Source organism: Panthera leo, chromosome A2, assembly GCF_018350215.1.
Source record: "Panthera leo isolate Ple1 chromosome A2, P.leo_Ple1_pat1.1, whole genome shotgun sequence".
Taxonomy (NCBI): Eukaryota; Metazoa; Chordata; class Mammalia; order Carnivora; family Felidae; genus Panthera; species Panthera leo.
In genome coordinates, this window is record NC_056680.1 from 74,159,201 (window position 1) to 74,178,935 (window position 19,735).

At 47.4% G+C, this 19,735-nt stretch overlaps 1 protein-coding gene across 1 annotated transcript in view; it reads left to right on the forward strand.

The window, feature by feature from the left end:
* Positions 1 to 11,159, forward strand: part of VPS41 (VPS41 subunit of HOPS complex) — a 186,729-nt gene extending 175,570 nt beyond the window's left edge. Inside the window, exons 26-29 of the mRNA XM_042914682.1 lie at positions 7,204 to 7,303; positions 7,410 to 7,454; positions 9,343 to 9,422; positions 10,466 to 11,159. Of these exons, the coding sequence (XP_042770616.1) occupies positions 7,204 to 7,303; positions 7,410 to 7,454; positions 9,343 to 9,422; positions 10,466 to 10,546 (306 nt within the window). The 3' untranslated portion in view covers positions 10,547 to 11,159. The remainder of the gene's footprint in view (positions 1 to 7,203; positions 7,304 to 7,409; positions 7,455 to 9,342; positions 9,423 to 10,465) is intronic.
* The last annotated feature ends 8,576 nt before the right edge of the window (positions 11,160 to 19,735 follow it).

A 19,735-nucleotide genomic window follows, 5' to 3' on the forward strand; every position in this document is an offset into this window, starting at 1 on the left:
AGATAGATTTTTTTTTAATTTATAGATCTCTGAAATGGATTTAAAATGGATTAAATGGATTTAAAATGGATTTTTTTTCCCTCTCAAATGATTTCCATTTGGCGTCATAGCAGCTTTTAGGTGACATAGGTGGCCTATGACTACCAGGTGTAGCTTCTTTAATCAATCTGGCACGTGTATACTTTGTGCCAGTAAATCAAATACGATTATAATACTGTTTTTGAACTGCCAACATGAGACCTTAGAGCCTTTCTGTTTTTTCCTGCATTTCATCTTCTTTGATGATAATCTCAACAAAAAGCAAAGCTTTTTCAATTAGAATTCACATCCCATAGCATCATGGGTTAGAAATTAGACAAAATGGTTACCTGGGCTAGCTCCGGGATTGGTATCGTACTGGGACTTGTAAACCCAGGTAACTCTCTGTCATTTGCAATTCTAATGACAAGCACTGCAGTATGAACAAGGCAACGTCAGCAAAAAATTCAACACTCCGAGAATCTTTCAAAATAAAAATATCAGAAACTCGGCAATTTTTTATGGCATTTTTCCCCCCACAGCAGCTGTTTCCAATGAAGCATAATAACATCACTGATGTACGATTCTTTTATTGCTTTATAAAATATCTATGAGTCTGGTGCTTTGCACCGGGATGATGATCAATGATGATGAACTGCAGAGAAATCAGGAAAAACCGGGAGACTTTATCTAGAGTCTTCTGTTGGTTTTTGACAGCTGTCTTATAAATATGTTCTTCTTTAAATTCACAGTAGAACAAGGTATGCTTACAACAGACCGATTCTAGACCCTACAGCTGGTTGGTTGTCTTGAAAGTGGTGAAGATGAAAAAGTAAAGGTAATGCTGGAAAGTTTTGCTCTATGGAGAAAACAGTGCAATGGTGAGAAAAGAGTTGAGAACAGAGTGTGGGGAGAAAAAATAAGGAAACGTCCCATAAGCAAAATGAATCTCTGAAAGGAAATGTTGTACTTGCTGAGCAACGCCCACACACACTTTTTGAGATGAAAGCTTGATGCCATTATGAAGTTGAGGAAAGAAAAGACCAGTGGTGTGCTTCCCTTGGTGAAATTCTAACATGAACTGGAGCTTCTAGTCTGAGATGTGGATTACACAGAAGAATGAGAAGTGCTGTGACAATCTTAGTATTTTCAAGAACTAAAATACTGCATCAAACTCAAAGGCATTATTAGTTAAGTGTCATTAAAAACAAAGACACGAGGGGCACCTGGGTGGCTCAGTCTCGGTTGAGCATCGTACTGGGGCTCAGGTCGTGATCTCGTGGACTGTGAGTTCGAGCCCTGCATCGGGCTCACTGCTATCAGCAGGGAGCCTGCTTCAGATCTTCTTTCCCCCCTCCCCTATGTGCCCCTCCCCCACTCGTGGGTGCGCTCTCTCTCAAAATTAAACATTAAAAAAAAGACATGAAAAAATAGATCCCATAATAAAAAGAACACTATGATAGAAAATAGGAGTACTTGAAAAATAACCAAATAGAACTCTTTGAAACTGTTTGGGTATTCATTTAAATTATCAGGTCAGTGCAAGGTCAATAGTAGATTGGACTCAGCTGAAAGGGAGAAGGAACTGGAAGATCTGATGAAATGGTATATGCAGCACAGAGTAATTAAGAGGTCATAGAAAAGAGTGGCCAATGGAGACAGGGAGGTGAGAATGCGTGTGTCCTCAACCACAGGACTTCTGGAGGAGAGAAAAGACTAATAGGGAAACCTCTAACAAAGCTGATCAAGAAAAAGAAAAAAAAATCCATATATATTAGGAACAAACATGACAAGTAGATGCAGACAAGATTTAAAAACGAAATGTTACAATTTTACATCCATATATTTGAAAACTCAGTTTTCCACACCCCAAAAACAAATAATCCAGTGAAGAAATGGGCAGAAGACGTGAATAGACACTTCTCTAAAGAAGACATCCAGATGGCCAACAGGCACATGAAAAGATGCTCAACGTCGCTCCTCATCAGGGAAATACAAATCAAAACCACACTGAGATACCACCTCACATGGGTCAGAGTGGCCAAAATGAACAAATCAGGAGACTATAGATGCTGGAGAGGATGTGGAGAAACGGGAACCCTCTTGCACTGTTGGTGGGAGTGCAAACTGGTGCAGCTGCTCTGGAAAACAGTGTGGAGGTTCCTCAAAAAATTAGAAATAGATCTGCCCTATGACCCAGCAGTAGCACTGCTAGGAATTTACCCAAGGGATACAGGAGTGCTGATACATAGGGGCCCTTGTACCCCAATGTTTATAGCAGCACTTTCAACAATAGCCAAATTATGGAAAGAGCCTAGGTGTCCATCAACTGATGAATGGATAAAGAAGTTGTGGTTTATATATACAATGGAATACTACTTGGAAATGAGAAAGAATGAAATATGGCCTTTTGTAGCAACGTGGATGGAACTGGAGAGTGTTATGCTAAGTGAAATAAGTCATACAGAGAAAGACAGATACCATATGTTTTCACTCTAATGTGGATCCTGAGAAACTTAACAGAGGATCATGGGGGAAGGGAATAAAAAAAGTTAGGGAGAGAGCCAAACCATAAGAGACTCTTAAAAACTGAGAATAAACTGAGGGTTGGTGGGGAGTGGCAGGGAGGGCGGGGGGGGTGACGGGCATTGAGGAGGGCACCTGTTGGGATGAGCGCTGGGTGTTGTATGGAAACCAATTTGACAATAAATTTCATATTAAAAAAGAAAACTCCGTTTTCTAGGAAAATATAAATTACCAGTATTTACTCAAGAACAAATAGCCCTATAGTCATTAAATCAGTAGTCAGAACATAAAGCCACAATAAAAGCACTAATCCACAGTCAACTTTAGAGATTGGTTTTATCAAAGTTTTAAAACACAGGCAGTCCCCAAATATATTTTGTAATTGACCTTTTAAGCCAGGATCTGCGAGGAGAAGAGGGCAACATTTCTACCCTGCAAAGGAGGTGAGAAATGGTCTGTCTTCAGGACACGATGGACCCAACTGACACCTGAGGTCCCATCAGCTTCCAGGAAGAGGAGGACAATGCTGGGAGGTGGCCAGCCAAGTTGTCACAGCCCAGCTACGTTGATTCAGTGGATAAAAGAACCATAAAATTCATTCCAGAGAGAAACCCAACATCTTGAAGATTGCTTTGCTGCTCATCTGAAAAAATAAAGAATAAAGCCTAAACAACCAAACCCAAGCAATCCCTATTTTACGTAAACTTTTCCAGAGGATAGAATAGAAAAGCTCTTCAGTTCCCTGGGGGATGCTAGTCTAACCTTTCCAGCGTCCTAGGAGGGCAATCTAAGACCATTAGGGCCTTGTCTCTTTAACAAATGCAGAAAGTCTACTACACAAATCGTTAGCTAATTGAATCTAACCCTTTAATTGTTGACAGTATGTACATAACCATAAATGTCATAAATTCTCTCTAAAGTAATCCTCATCTATATGTTTGATACAATTCTAATCAAAACCCCCAAAGAATTCTTTACTGTCCTAAGTTTTTGTACAGAGTGGCTAAGATTAAGAAGAATAAGGAGGGGCGATTTATGAGATATTAAAACATAATATGTGGGAACGTAAAATGGTGTAACTGCTTTGCAGAACTATTTGATAGGTACTTTAAAACTTAGGCATATACCTATTTCATAACCCAGCAGTTTTGCTCTTAAGTATTTATCCAAGATGAAAAGTAGGTCCACAAAAGAACTGTACAGAAAATGTCCTTTGCAACTTTATCCCTAATAGCCCTAGAGTGGAAAGAGCCTAGATGTCCATCAACAGGAGAGTATATCTCCAGATTGCTGCCTCTTGGTCACAAACCAGATGCTGTATCTCCGGACCGCACATCCACATTCCAGGCAGGAAGATGTGGGAAGCAAAGGGCTCTTTCCTGATGAGGCTTTGCTTTTTTATTTGGGAAAGGATGGCTTTCTAGCCTCTACGTTCATCTCATTGGCTAGATCTGTGTTGCATGAGTCCCAGGCAGCTGCATGGTTTAGTTGGGGACACACTGAACATAGTTGAAGTCATGTTTGTAAAAAAGGAGGAGGGAAGGTAGCGGGCACGGAAGTGTCAGCTGGATCTGAAATCTTTTCTTTTTCTTCTGAAATCGATCTGAAGCATACGGTAACACCTTAATAGCTTTGCTCAGTCTAAGTGCAGAGACTTGAGTATATTTTATTCTCTATGTTTGCTGTATTTCACGGTTTAAAATGGAAAGTAGCCCAAAGTAGTGGCAGAGGATATATTCAAAACGTGACTGGCAGTGACTCGATGGCATTTTGGTCATAAAGACCTGGATGGCAGGAGAGCGTGCCTGTGCCCCACGGACGTGAATAATGTCAGGTTTGCAAGGCTGGAGACCGTGGGAGGTGAGCGTCCACAGGTGGGAGCAGGCTGTGTGTGACCACCTTGGAAGATGGGAGTTGTCGGAAATCATGAAGGTCAGAGAGGGCTGAAGAGGACGGAGTTGGGCTCCGCCACCGATGTTTTAATAAAGGCGTTTGTGGGAAACACCAAGTATCCACTTTCAAGGTTGAAATCAGTGACCACTACAGCCGATTTTTCACGAGTCACTGATGGTTGCTACAGCGAATGATCCATGGTCAACCTAATGCCTTGTCATGTCTGACGCTGAAAATAGTACCTATCTGATGCTACGGTGTTCTTGTGTGGGCTTCACTCACCTGCTCTGATTGCCCTCGGAGTACTCCCGGTTTTGTGGGATAACTGGTTCTTCTGCACCGATGGTAGCTTCGTTTCGTGCTCTCCCTACCTGCCTGGTATCACGTAAATGAGAAACCGTTTTTGTGTTTTCCTGCTTTGGAGCCTTGGGTTTTGGGCAGATGAAGTATAAAGTAACATATACTACGCTGTATTTGTGTATTTTCCTTTCTCCTGGCTGAGGGCCTGTGAATACTGAAGTTTTTCCTAGAAAATGCCTTGCTGTGGGCAGGCGGATTGTACCTATTTAGAAAAACGCAATCCTGGTAAAGAAACAGTTCCTCCTCAGTTTGCAGGGTTTTTTTGCATTTTCTTTTTTAAATTTGCAGGCACTGTGGCTTCTGTCTGTACTGCTGGGTCTGCCCTCCTCCTGTATCACTCGTGCGGGAGACCCACTGAGGGTCAGAGCCAGCTCGTTTTGAAACGTTTTACCAAAGATACTTTGACACTGTTTTTCGTAAGTTTTTATTTTGGTATCGGAGGCAGAGCAGTTTTCTATGTTTGGTTATCAATTTTCCTAAAGTTACTAACATCAGTATTTTTTTTTATTTTTGAGAGAGAGCACGAGCGAGCAAGCACATACATGGAAGGGGCAGAGGGAGAGGGAGAGAGAATCCCAAGCAGGCTCCACATCATCAGTGTGGAGCCTGACGTGGTTCTCAAACTCATAAACCGTGAGAGCAGCAGTCAGACGCTCCACGAGTCGAAGTCGGACGCTTAATGCACTGAGCCACCCAGGCGCCCCTGGTAACAGTATCTCCTAGATCTCTTTCTTACCATATTTTTCTCTTCCTGTGTGCTTTAATGATACCCATTAAAGTTTTAATGCCTTTTTTAAATGAATCCAAAATCCGATTTTTAGTAGCATTTTGAAGAAGAAAACGTCATAGGCAGTGTCTCGATTAATGTAGAAATCGTAGAGCTTTATTTCCTATTCAGCACTACTAGAAATGGCAGGTACAGAACTTAGATCTGGGCATCAGCTCTGTTTCCTTGAGTATTTGCTTTTGTAGGACTGGGGAGCAAGCCCTTGGGCTGCATTTCACACCTCCCCCCCACCCAGCCCGTGCTGTCCAGGATTTGAGAGGAGCGTGTATTAGTGTAGACACCGGGGATAGCAGAGCCCAGGTGGCCCAGTGGCATGAATTGAAAACCTGAAAAGCAAGACACATGCATAGTATGAAGAAGGGTGGGACGCACCTCTTGAGAGCAGCATTCACTGTGACTCAGAGCTGGACCGAGGGAGGCGGTGAGGGCATCATTCTGTGAATTTCCAGGACAGTTACATCTGACCGCACAGAAACGTGCATTAAGACCCATCAAGCCAGAAGAGCGAGCCACGGACCCTGCCACAGAGAGCCTCACTGCCCTTCAGGCCCTGAGTGTCCCCCTCTTAGAAAAGCAACAAGTTCTGGTTCAAAAAAAAAAAAGGCACTTGGCATAAGCACACCTCACACAGCCTCTGCCAATTTCTAACAAAACACCTCGGAAAACTCTCACCGGGGCCCATGGAACCGGGCAAAAGGTACAGCGGGTGGTCTGTCTCCTGTGCCCCAAGCAGGTGGACACTCTCTGTCTCCATCCCGCCCCGGCTCTGAAACACAAGGTGGGTGCCACCCAGCATCATTGGCCTGCACTGTGGGTGTCGTGACTTGTGAGGCTGCTGCGGGTCCCTGCCTCTCCTCGTTGTCCAGGCAGCGAGGGAGAAAATATGTAACTTACAAAGTAGCAGGAAAAATGCATAAAGAAAAAGCACAGTACTGGGATGAAGAAAATGGATCTTGTAACAATATGAACATCTGTGGTCAGTTTTCAGTCGTCCGCCCCCCTTAAGAGTCCCCAAATTGGAGGGTTAACAGAGACACTTGAGACCCTTAGCACTGCACTGAACAGTTGGGATGGGAGAAGAGAGGGATTGCGGCCAGGAGGGGGGTTAAGACAGAGATCCTGTCTGCTTAGCTGCTCTGTGCCCTGTTCCTTGTCTGGGATATGGACCCCGTATAGATCAGTGCAGTAGATAGACGGAGTTATCAAATGGAACATTCTGGAATAGCAGGTTTTCCATCCCGGAATGAGCAGGTCACATGGGGGCCGAACTGCCAGGCAGAGTCTGAGTTAGGAAGCCTTGTAAGATAACGTCAGGGTTCATTAATACAGCCTTCCTTGCCAAACTTTTACATCTGTTATGTCATTTCACAAGCGCTACAGGAACGGCTATATATTAAGTGCAGTTGTGACTGCACGGAGGCTGGAAAGGTTGGTCTGACAGGTTTGGAGGCAAGAGTGTACCGAGGGCCGGCAAGCAGTGAGCGCTTCATCGGGCAGCTTCAAACACCAATTTTCTGAATCCCCAGTAAGAGGGTTCTCCCCCATATTTGAGTCTTCTAAAGATGCGGGTTTCGTTTTGTTTTGTTTTGTTTTGTTTTGTTTTACAACAAATGCATTAGATCCTGCTTCGTGAAGGCTGCAAGAAGATTCTCGTAGCCGACTCTTTGTCCTTACTGAAGAGAATGCACAGGACTCAAATGAAAGGCGTTCTGGTCGATGGTGGGTATCATTGAAATAATCCTATTGGAACCATAGGCCTTGCTTTCAGAAGAGACAGAGCAAACAGAAAGGCTGTCTAATCCCAAGTGTGTGTGTTTCCTTGCAGAGGAAAACATCTGTGAGTCGTGCCTTTCCCCTATTCTTCCGTCAGGTAAGATTGGCGGGTGGAGATACCCCAAATATGTGTTTATGAGGAGAATTAATTTTTTTTAATTTTTTATATTTATTTTTTAGAGAGAGAGAGAGAGAGTGTGTGTGTGTGTGTGTGTGTGTGTGTGCGCGCATGGGGGAGGGGCAGAGAGAGAGGGAGACACAGAATCCGAAGCAGGCTCCAGGCTCTGAGCTATGAGCACAGAGCCCCAACACCAGGCTCAAACTCACGAGCTGTGAGATCATGACCTGAGCTGAAGTCGGGCATTTAACCCACTGAGGCACCCAGGCGCCCCAGAATTAAAATTTTGACATTAGCTAATCTATAACTTCTGGAATAATCTGTGTACAGAATTTTAGCCCACAACCCTACCCAGTTGCAGGCTGGCACCACCATTCTGTAAAGCTGAGGGGCTCATCCTAGAGTGAGCCCACATTACCTGGAAGGCTCGGGAAGCCCAGAGTGCTGGTACCCCCCCAAAACCTGCAGAGGCAGTAGTTTCCGAGCAGGACCCAAGAATTTGCATTTCCAACACATTCCCGGGTGACATAGATGCTTCTTCGGGAGCCATTCTTTGAGGATCATGGCTTTAGAGTAAAATAGAATGGAAAAACTACCATCAACATGTTTAAATTCCAAGGAAGAAGAATTGTGTGTATCTAGGAAAAAAATTGTACACCAGCATACACAAAAAAAATTGTACTTCCCTTTTCTTTAAACTTTTTCTCTGCTCTGTGGTTATGGGCACCTAAGTTATCCCCGATTTCGACGGAAACCTACTATGTGCCGCCTCCTCAGAACACAAGCACATGTTTATTTATAGTTGGTAGATATATATATATATATAGATATATATATATATATCTATATATATATATATATATCGTCGTGTGTAATCGGAGCGCCTTACGTAAGGATAGGACAGAAGAGGAAATTCCAGAATTTGAAAATAGAAATTAAAGCATAGCTGTTGGGATGCAAAAAAAGTGCTCCTTTGATACAAATTCAGCACAGAGAAGTACCAAGAGAGCTAGCTGCTGCAGGGTTTACTTAGCTTTAAGGGATAATCTAACAGCAACATGAGAAGTCTGTTCCCCCCAGGGTCTTTTCTAGAGGAAATGGGTTTGAGGTGTTCATGTTAAAAACGGCAGCGGACGCAGGAAAAGTGAGCTTTTGCAGTGTTTTTAGGCCGTGTTTTAACAGACCTGCAGACCAGTGCACCCGCGGTGTGTAATTAAATTCTGCAGAAGTGCTCGCAGCACGGTGCAAGGTCACAGCCTAGGATTGTCACCCTGCTCTGCCCCCCAAGTCACTGAGTGGTCCTGGCCAAGGCAGTAGGTGAACTGGCAGCATTTTTCTAAAGCCACGGAATGGACTGAGGGATATGGTGTGTATAGTGTGTGTGAGGGCACAGGGAAGGGAAGAGGGGATACACATCCTAATTTGTTTTAAGTCTTAGAATGGGGGAGGGGCGGAGAGAGAAACCCAACTAGGCTCCTTGCTGTCAGCACAGGGCCTGATGTGATGCTCAGTGTCACAAACCATGAGATCATGACCTGAGCCGAAGTCCAGAGCTGGACACTTAACCAAATGAGCCATCCAGTTTCCTCCTAACTTTTAAAATAAACATGGTTGCATTCGCTGGGAAGCGGTCCCCGGTTTGTAGGCGTAACTGACGTGGAGGTCTGTGACCTTGACTCAGAGCAGCTCGGTTGTGGTAGCTGCTGTGCGTTTGCTCCCAGCACCCCTCGGGGATGCCTCTGTGACCGTGCGGCTTCCTGCTGGAACGTTGAACCACAGCTGGACTTGCAGTCGGGATCGGTTCCCGCAGTTCCCGATCTGCCTGTTTCATTGGGTTCTTCTCTCTTTTCTGCCCTGTGCCCCCCAGATGCCGCTAAGCCCTTCAGCGTGGTGGCCTTCCACTGCCGCCACATGTTCCACAAGGAGTGCCTGCCCGTGCCCAGCATGGTGAGTGGGAAGTCTGAAGTCTAATGTGTCATCCCGTGGCTCTGTGGCTTCTCATAATTCATTCTAGATCCCACGAGAAAATGACTTTATTCCTCAAGGGTAAAGACGCTTAGTGTACTACCCAGTAGTGCCTCCTTCTCCGTGGTTGTGGTCACCCGCGGTCCGGAAGCAGGCGGTTGTCTTCCTGACGAACAGCCAGGTCAGTAGTAGTCTACACGATGCCTGTTTCGTTCCTCACTTCACCTCCTCAGGCAGGCATTTCCTCCTCCTCCTCCTCCTGGGAAGAGGGGTGAGTACAGTACAAGGTCAACCATGTTCACGTAACTTTCATTGCAGTGTATTGTTATAATTGTCTGTTTTATTAGTTATCAATCTTGTGCCTAATTTATCCTAGGTAGGGATGTACAGAAGAAACAGTGTATTTAGGGTTTGGTACTGTCTGTGGTTTCAGGCATCCCCCGGGGGTCTTGGGACATACCCCCACGGATAAAGGGGGATTACTGTGCTAAACACAAAATCGAGTGGATTCATGTAGGTACAATTGATGAGGGTCAAGCCATACAGCTGCGAGATACAGTGAAAACCATTTTCTAGTGTTCACTTTTTCAGCCCGATTTCCATATCGTGACACTGCTATTTTCAGTATTAAGTCAGGTCCCCCATGTGCTCCCTGGTCACATTAGACTTGTTCTGCTGTGGGGGGGTTCTTAGAGTCTCACAGAACCCTCTGTGACCCAGCAGAAATCTCCAGGAAATGGAGGGACATTTCCTAGCTTCCTCCCCACCCCCTGACCAATGCTCCCATAAGATTTCTGAATATGAGAATAGAAAGAGTTTTTATTTTTTTAATGGTTATTTTTGAGAGAGAGAACGTGCACACAGGGGAGCGGCAGAGAGAGGGAGACAGCATCCGAAGCAGGCTCCAGGCTCTGGGCTGTCAGCACAGAGCCCGATGCGGGGCTCGAAGTCACGGACCGCGAGATCATGACCCAGGCAGCCGAAAAAGCTTTTTTAAAACCCGTGTCTTGTAATTTCGTTTCTAGAATTCGCCCGCACAGTTCTGCAACATCTGCAGCGCCAAGCACCGCGGACCAGGAAGTGCCATCTTGGAGTTGAAGAAATAGCCCAGTTCGGCTGGTCACCCTTCCCCCCCGTGCTCTCCAAGACTGTTTTTGCAACAGTGGCAGCGTTCGTGGACACCAACGCTGTTCAGAGATTTGTGCGTGTTTAGGTCACGCTCAGAAGAGGTGTGTTCAGCTTCTCTCTGCAGGTGACGTTAGGGTCCCCCCCTCCGTCCCTGCCTGGGGCTCACACTCTACACTCGGTCGTTGGCTGGGTTCGTTCTTTAGGAATGGAAGAGAAGGGAGTGGGGTGGAAGTGAGGTTCTGGACCTAGCGAGGCTTTCTGGCCATCGAGTGCACTGCCGCGAGCTGTCCCCGCTGCCTGGGCGCAGCTCCAGGACCTTCCCGGCAACTTGGACCTGTTTCCACGGCCTCTGCTTAATCAGCCCTCCCATTCTGGGGGTGCTTTGGTTTATGGCATCAGCTGTGCTTCTCTTCTTAATAGGCATCTAATGAAACACTGTGTAAATTGTCACTTAGTCAAGGACATCTGGGAATACCAGGCGCAGGCTGATGTCATGCTGTTTCACGTTGACTGATCACGTGTTCTCTGTGTCCGGCCCTGGCAAGCAGCCCATGTTTGTTGACTGAATAAATGTTCGCTCTTGCAAAAGACTCCCTTGTAGCGAATTCTGGCCCCCTAAGAATGGAGGAGGGTTTCCACACCTCAGAGTGTGAGGGGTCATGGTTGGGTCCTGCCAGCTGAGAGGAGGGAAGAGATGTTACAGAGTCTGAGAGGGAGTCTCAGGAGAAATGGGCCTGGGCCTGACACGTGTCCTGCAGCCTTGTTGGCCCTCAGGGAACGCAGAGTGGAGGATGCAGGGACAGGATCCGAACTTGTGACCGTCTTGCAGCGGTCGGCTTCATCCATCCTGAGCTATGTTGTGCCGACCTCCTGCCATGGGTGGAAAACACATGCTGTCACCACACTTAGTCCCACGGACACGAATAAATGCAACTCTCTGCTTTATTTTTTGGGGAGTGGGCAGGATGCTCATGTGTACTGAGCGCCTTCCCACCACCGAGCCTGGCCCCACCTTCCCACCGGCAGCACCTTGTTTCATGCTCAAGGCACCCCCCCAGGAAGAACATACCACATCCCATGGTATCCTGTTGAGCAACTGAAACAGGGAGACATCATCATGTTCGCAGAGGTGACTGCTGAGCTCCAGGGCATGGCTCCCTGTAAGAAATCGGGGCAGAGGGCCAAATTCAGAGGAAATGCATGGCGGGTCTCCGCAGCAGAGCCCCAACATTCTCCAGCAGACATCAGGTTTTTCCTGTTACTCCTACAGATCCCAAACTAGAAAGTCCTCAGCACCCCTCCGTACCTCATTCCCTTGTTCCAGTTTCTGCCGGTTTTCCTTGTGTTCTAACCAGAGAAATCCTTATTTCACCAAAAAACTCACAAGTAAAGCCAATTTGTAAGCACACGTAAAAAGCAAAGCTGCTGCACTTACTTTGGGGAAGAGGGGCGTGGCTGCAAAGTGCACGTTCCCTCCCACCCCTGTACAGAAAGCCACTCTTGAGGGTGAAACAGCCAAGTTCAAGGTTCTCTGGTGAGAGCCTGTTTTCTTCTTCTAGTCAAAAGGATTTTTATACTAGTTTAAGAATGAAAAGTTCTCAACAATTTTTTTTTTTAAGTTTGAGAAAGAGAAGGCAGCACGAGTAGGGGAGAGGGGCTCAGAGAGGGGGAGAGAGAATCCCAAGCAGGCTCCACATTGTGAGCACAGAGCCCCCCCCCCCCCCCAACCAGGGCTTGAACTCACGAAACCACGAGATCACGACCTGAGCTGAAACCAGGGTTGGACGCTTAATCAACGGAGCCACCAGGCACCCTGACAAATTTTTAATTTGGTGGTTATAATCTTAACCTATATATTTTCATATTCTAAAAACAAGCATTCGAGCAATTACTGTGGGTCGGGCGTTGTTGCAAGCACCATTTGTATTCTTCGTCCCAAGTCCGAAACAGGACCCCCCCCCCCCCCCCACCACCATCACCAACCTCGTTATCTAACAGAGAGGAAGCCAGAGCCCGTAAGGCCGAATCCATCTGTCTCAGGTCAGGTAGCAGGCAGGCGGCCTTCAGAGGCCGTGGCCGTGATCTTAACCGCTGTGTATTTGATTTTTTTTTTTTTTAAAGTATGCATTTGACCTGTGGTGGTCAGCACATAGAAAACAAAATCCTCTCCAGTCCTAGAAGGGAATTTGTTATAAAGTAGCCAGTGGCTTACTGAATCATCGAGAGGACAGAGGAAGCAGATGCAGGGAGGGTGTACAGGAACACGTCACAAAGCCCCCCACAGAACTGGGCTGCCCAGGGCACCCCCAGCCCAACCTCCATCAGAGGACAGGCGACACGGAGCATGTGAACCACCGCTTTCAAGTAAACTGTGTAAATAAAAGTAGGCACATTTCTCAGTTTCTTTTCATGCTCAGTCAACACTGAATAAGGATTATGTATGCATGTCTGTGTAGGAAACCTTTGTATGTGCTAAATACCACGCCAGTTTATTCTGGCTTCTCTGACCAAGACTCAGGCTATTGAAACTCCGCCAATTTCGATACTAAGCAGTAACTGACTTCCCAGACCCCCATCCTGAGCTTGCCGCTGATTGTCACTTTAAAAATCTGGAAAGAAATGCCTTTCCTCCTTCACCTCCTGTCGGGGTGATTCGAATCAGTGTGATGTTAGGGACACAGGTACAATAGGAGAGAGAATGAAAAACGTGGCTTCCAGAAGCAGGGATCCCAGAGTTAGCCAATGCCTAGCCTTTCTTTACACGGACCCAGAATGGTGATTCTAAATGAAAATGGGGTCATGTCACTTCTCTTTGAACCCTCAGGAATCCCAGTGCCCTGGATGTGAAGGGACTTCAGGTTTGGTCCCCGAGCTCGGTTTCCCTTGCTTTCCCATTGCTCTCCTTTAGCCGACAGTCCCAGGGCTCAATGTGACTGACTCCTCACCCACCCTGGCCTCCTCAGATGGCTCACCTGTCCTAGAAGGCACCCGGGGCTCCGTCTGCCTCTGGCATACCACACTGCAGCGGTCCACGTGCACAAACTCAGGTCTGCAAAAGAGTAACATTTAAATCCTCTCTTGAGGGGGTGCCTGGGTGGCTCAGTCAGTTAAGCATCCAACTTGGGCTCGAGCCCCGCGTCCGGCTCTGCTGACCGCTCAGAGCCTGGAGCCTGCTTTGGATTCTGTGTCTTCCTCTCTCTCTCCGTGCCCGTCCCCTGCTCGTGCTCAGTCTCTCTCTCCAAAATGAAAAAACATTAAAATCAGTCTTCTCGAATCCATAGTCTACCTTGTGGTGTGAAGTTCATCTGAGTTCATGGTAGACTCAGATAAATCGGCCTTTGCTGTAGTTTAGGGACGCCTTCTTTCTTCTGCGGTGGCGGCAGGGATCATCTCGGTGCATCCAGTATCCATGAGAAGAAGGCATCTCGTCAGTTGGCCTCTGTCCACACTGGCGCTGGTTGGAAGGCCACTGTCCCCACAACCTGCTCTCACCTGCATCTGCCGCCGGCATCTCCCAGATCTCCGCAGTCCCAGCCTGTCCCTGGTCCCCGCTTCTCATACTGCCCCTGCTGCTCCTGACCACCAAGCCTCTGTCTGCCTCATGGCCCTGGTACCTGGGAAATTCAGTCTGGTCAACCGAGTTGGTCTCCGTCTGTTGCCTCCTTGCTGTTCCCAAGAGTGTGCATGGTAGGTGTGCGGGGACAGGGTACGTGTGGGTTCATAAGGCTGGCTGCTTCTCAGAGGAAACGGGAGGTGGGGACCCCCACATAGCTTTCTGCTGAGTCCATCTTTGCTGAGACCGCAGTGTGGGGCTCAGAGCAAGGTGGCCCTTGCCACTCAGCTCTCTTCTCTCGGGACCGGTCTCCTCGGGCTCTCCCCCAGTCCGGTTGAGTGTTTCCTACAGACGCAGTGGAACTGGCTGCCACGGTATGTATCGTTGATGGTACCCAAAGGCTGAGGGGCCTGCAGGCTGTTGGCTCTGTGAATTTTTAAGAACTTAAAATATGTCTGCCTCTACAGTGGACTGGGAACAAGGAACAAGGAACATACCGTGTTCCCCTCTCCCCTGGTAGAGGGGCACCCAAGCACCTGACAATGTCTGCTGAATGGAAGTCCAGCCTTTCTCCCTTGTTCAAGGTCAAGAAATGTACACCTTCCAGCATCCTGTGACATGAGGGACAGGACTTGTAAATGTGGTAGATGTGCTCATCCAGAGACCCACTGTCTCTTCCTCCCTTTTGGGGTCTTCACGGCCACCATCAACAAGTCTCCTTTGTCTCCATTCTTCCACAGTCGGTACGATTTATTCTCAAGTGCTAAAATCTCTTCTTTGAGTGCCCTTCCTCCTGTGTCTCCCCATCCAGTCCGCCATCTTTTCTCCCCATCTCCCTCTCTCTTCCGTGCTCACTGCCATGGTCTTGACCCAGATTCCTATCATCGAGCCTCTAGATGGATCAGAACCAATCCCTTCTTGAGGTGTTCCTGCCTCCAGTACCCACAGTTCTGATTTATCCTGCACCCAGTTTCTGCATGAATCGCCCTTCCAGACTGATCCAGTCAAGTTCCCAGATATGTTGCTATTCCCAGTGCTAACGCTCTCTCACTCTCTACAGTACGTTTTTCCACGTATTCGGTTCCCCTCTTCCAACTCCTCAGTGTAGATCCCATCCAGCCTTCAGAGTCTAACTTAATGTCTCCCCAGGTCCAGGTCCTCCCCAACGTAGTCTGCCCCCCACCTAAAGCGGTCTGCATCCAACCTCCCACGGCCCTGGCAGAAGCAAGACAAAGGTATTTGTGACACATACCTATACGTGAATTGTTCATCACCAAATGCATGCTACAGAAAGGCCACTCAGTAAATGTCCCTTACTGGACTGAACAAAGACCTCATTCTCCTGCTGGGCGTGAGGTTCTTTCCTCTGGAAGGAGTGTTGGTGATATTATGGCACAAAGAAGAGAAGAGGCCTCCTTGGGCAGTTCCTGTGCTTTCTCCTTCTGGATACCTAACGGCAACATGGATACATCTGCTTTCCAGAGTCCCCTCTTTGTGCTGTGATTTTCGAAAAATAAACCATTCTATTCACTGTCAAAAAACAAAGACATTAGGAAGGTCCTTGGTCCCAGCATTATAAGTGCCTGACTAGGTCAGGTCACCACAGGTCAACGTATTCAAATGAGTTAGGCTAAAGCATTTATTCCAAAATGAATCTAGCTTCTTGCCCCAATTATTCCAAGTAGCCTCAATTCCCTCTTTTCTTTGATGTTCACACATCAACGAGAGCTTTTCAAAATTCATCAACTGCTCCTCGACTGTAATGATCGTGTAATTCGTGACTCCAAGCACAGCATTTTGAGAACGTGAGGGGGTGCTATTACAAACCACCACAAGCCAACGCGACAGTCCCTGGCAACCTAGGAAGCCTGTCACCCTTCTTTTGACGCCTAGTACTACTGGCTCAACACTACGTGTGACAGAGTTGAAGAAAATGATGCTGCTTAAAAGCCAATGCTGACAACAGGTTCTGTCTTCTAAAGGCAATTGGAGGGGCCATACCGCTGAAAACATAAACCTTTCTCCTGCTCGCCTGCACTTACAGAGACTGATGGGCCAAGTGACGGAGGCTCAAGGGGGCAAGAGGAAGCATCAACACTTGAGAACCTCTGCAGGTTCCTGGCTGCACGCTTTTACATAATAAAAGTTAGCAGAGCTCTGTCTGGGGCCAAGAGCTGAGATGCTCTGCTTTCTAAGAGAGGGGCACTGAGAGGTGAGGATTTTAGGGAAGGGGAACAAGCAACTGGGATAATCAAAGGGATTTAAGACAAGACCAGGGGCGCCTGGGTGGCTCAGTTACGCTTCTGACTTCAGCTCAGGTCACGATCCCCCAGTTCGGGAGTTCGAGCCCCGCATCCGGCTCTCTGCTGTCAGCACAGAGCCCTCCTCAGATCCTCCGACCCCCTCTCTCTGCCCCTCCCCTGCTCACTCTCCTTCCCAAAAGTAAACATCTTAGAAAAGACTGTTCAACTGTATGTTGCCTTGATGCCGAACCCTCCTCCCTCCCCACCGCGTGTTCAGTAAGGTCTGGTGTATAAATAGGGTCATCTGTGAGTAGGTTCTAGGGGAAACTGAGGAGCTGGGTTCTACATCCAGAACCCTGAACAGCAGAGGGAGCAGAACACCCACAGGAGGCAACAGCCGGAGTTGACTGAGAACAGGAGTTCAGACCTGTGTGCGACAACAAAAACATAAAAACCCCGGATTTGCTGGCATGCTGGGGGAGCAAAGGCTGGTCTTCCTAAAGGAAAACGGATGAAGGCCCTGAGCCAATTTTATATAAACATGAAAGGACGGACTGGGTGACTTCACTTACGACTGAGTTACATATTCGGGTCCATATCGACAAGACGTGGCTATGGAGTGCAAACTTAAACTTCAATTTTGTAGATAATTTTACTTCAGAAACTACGTACGTGTTGTCGCCGGGCTTTTATTCTGATCCTAATATTTATCCAGTTTTGTAGGCATATCTGTGCGTGATCTCTTCATGGTTGTCTTACATGTAGATGGGGTCTGTGGATGGTGCAAGGATGGCCGAAGGAATTCACAAATGATAGAATAAGAATGGGGGCGTGATGTTGGCTCAGTTGGCTAAGTGCCCGACTCTTGATGTCGGCTCAGGTTGTGCTCTCACGGTTCTTGAGTTCAAGCCCCACATCGGGCTCTGTGCTGACAGTATGGAGCCTGCTTGGGTTTCTGTCTCCCTCCCTCGCTCGCTCACTCCCTCTTTCTCTCTCTCTGCCCTTCCCCTGCTTGCTCTTCGTGTCTCTTTCAAAATCAGTGAAAATTTTAAAAACTGAAAAAAATAAAAGAATTAAGAATGAAAGTGTCCCTGTAATATTGAATAAGCATGTAAAACTTAATACAGGTGAAATGCAAAATTCTTCAGTTATACTCAGAAAAATTATCTGTACAAAGATGGGTTAGGAAAAGACCTGGTTAAGAGTCCAAATGAAGAGAGACCTTGGGTAAAAAGCAGGAGCATTTCACTCTTGAAGGTCAGCCTACATTTTAATCCACGCTCTGTCACTAAGAAACAAGTTGAATCAGTTAGCACTTCCGAGCCTCCATTGCCTCAAATGTAAAACGGGATGATCGCCGCACCTCTTCTGGAGGATGTTGAATGCCTTAAATGAGATGCCGCATGGAGGGCTCGGCTGGTACCAGCACAGGAAAAAGGAACCAGCCTGTAGCGAATGCTACATGAAGGTCAGCCTCTGGGGTGGCCCCCGTTATCCCCACCCTCTACCAGGGCTGGTCTGTGGCCAATAGAGTGTGGCAGCATTGACGGTACGTCACTTCCGAGATGAGGTCATAAAAGACACTGAGGCTCGGCATCATTCACCCTGGAGGAAGCCGTGCCATGAGGACAGGCCCCGTGGCGAGGAGCCAAAGCCCCTGCCAGCAGCGTGCGAGGGAGCTCGGAAGTGACTCTCCCGGGCCAGATCCGAGTCTGCAGCCCCAGCCAACATCTTGACCACAGACTCCAGAAAGACCCTCAGCTGGAGCCACCCCCACAAGCCACTCTTAGATTCCTGATCCTGAGAAACAGAGGTGATGAATGTTGGTTTCAGTGGCTAGACTTGGGGGGAATTCGTTGTACGGCATTAGATAATTAATGCAGCAAGTGCTTACCAATCATTAGCTTGCATTTTTCCAAAATTAACCCAGGTTTCTGCTGCTTGACCACTAATACAGAACATCAGTGACTACTAAAAAAAACAAACAAAAAAAAAACAAATGCAAAATTCTGGTGGACTGTCGGTCCTGTTCACGGGAAGCAGCATCCGTTCCGCATGTGAGAGCACTTTGCTGGGGACCTGTTTTAGCAGACGTTTTGACAAAGTGGAGAGGACAGAATTTGAAATCCTGCCATTCAAGAAACAAGCAAAGGAACTGGATAGCACACTGCTTCAAAGACATGAAAACTGAGGGGTGTTGCAAGGTTTAGAAGTAGGTCACGTACGAAGGGGAAGAGGAGATATGCTTCTGTTGCTTTAGAAGTCCAATCGCTGAGGTTCGAGTTACGTCAAAAAAGGTGCAGGTGCCTGGGTGGCTCAGTCAGTTGAGCGTCCAACTCTCGGTTTGGGCTCAGGTCGTGATGCCAGGGTCGTGGGACCGAGCCCCATGTGAGGCTCCATGCTGAGTGTTGAGCCTACTCAAGATTCTGTCTCTCTACCCCTCTCCCCCGCTCATTCTAACAACAACAACAAAACTGTATTGGGGCAACTAGGTGTCTCAGTCGGTTAAGTGTCCAACTCTCGGCTTCGGCTCAGGTCACAATCACCTGGGATCAAGCCCCACACTGGGCTCCACACTGGCAGCACAGAGCCTGCTTGGGATTTTCTCTCTCCCTCTCCATCCCTCCCTCACTCATGCTGTCTCTGTCTCTCAAAATAAATAAACTTAAAAAAAAAGGCCAGGGATTATGTTTAAAAGAAAAAAAAAGCGTTGAGGCACCGGGGTGGCTCAGTCAGTTAAGCATCCAACTTTGGCTCAGGTCATGAACTCGCTGTTGGTGAGCTCGAGCCCCCTGTCAGCTCAGAGCCTGAAGCCTGCTTCTGATTCTGTGTCTCTCTTTCTGCCCCTCCCCCACTTGCATACTCTCTCCAAAAAATAATAAACGTTAAAAAAATTTTTAAAAAGATGTAAACTCGAGAACTTTCTAACCTCTGAGATGTCCAGCAACGGAGGCACGTGCCCCCTCGGAGGGCCACTTCCTGGAGGTGGGCCAGGTTCCAGCCAAGGCTGCTGACCGCCAGTCAGACCCATGGGTTCGCCTCTGGGCTGCCCATTACAGTAGCCAATTCTAAGCCCCTGTCCCCTCTAAGCATAGCCAAATCCCTCTAGAAACAGCACATTTAATCGGTTACTCTCACACGCTGTTATTTTTATACTCAAATCCAATGCCCATCTGTCGTGCGTCTGAATACCCACGTCTTTGGCTGGCTCATTAATTCGGTGCCACTACAGGGTCCTCACTCCCATCCTCCCTGCCAGGCAAGACCCACTTGTCTCCCATCTGACCACGTTACAGCTTCCTTTCGTTTTTTGCCAGACGAACGTAGATCTTTGGCTCATAATCATGCCAATTCTTATAGAGCTGCCAACA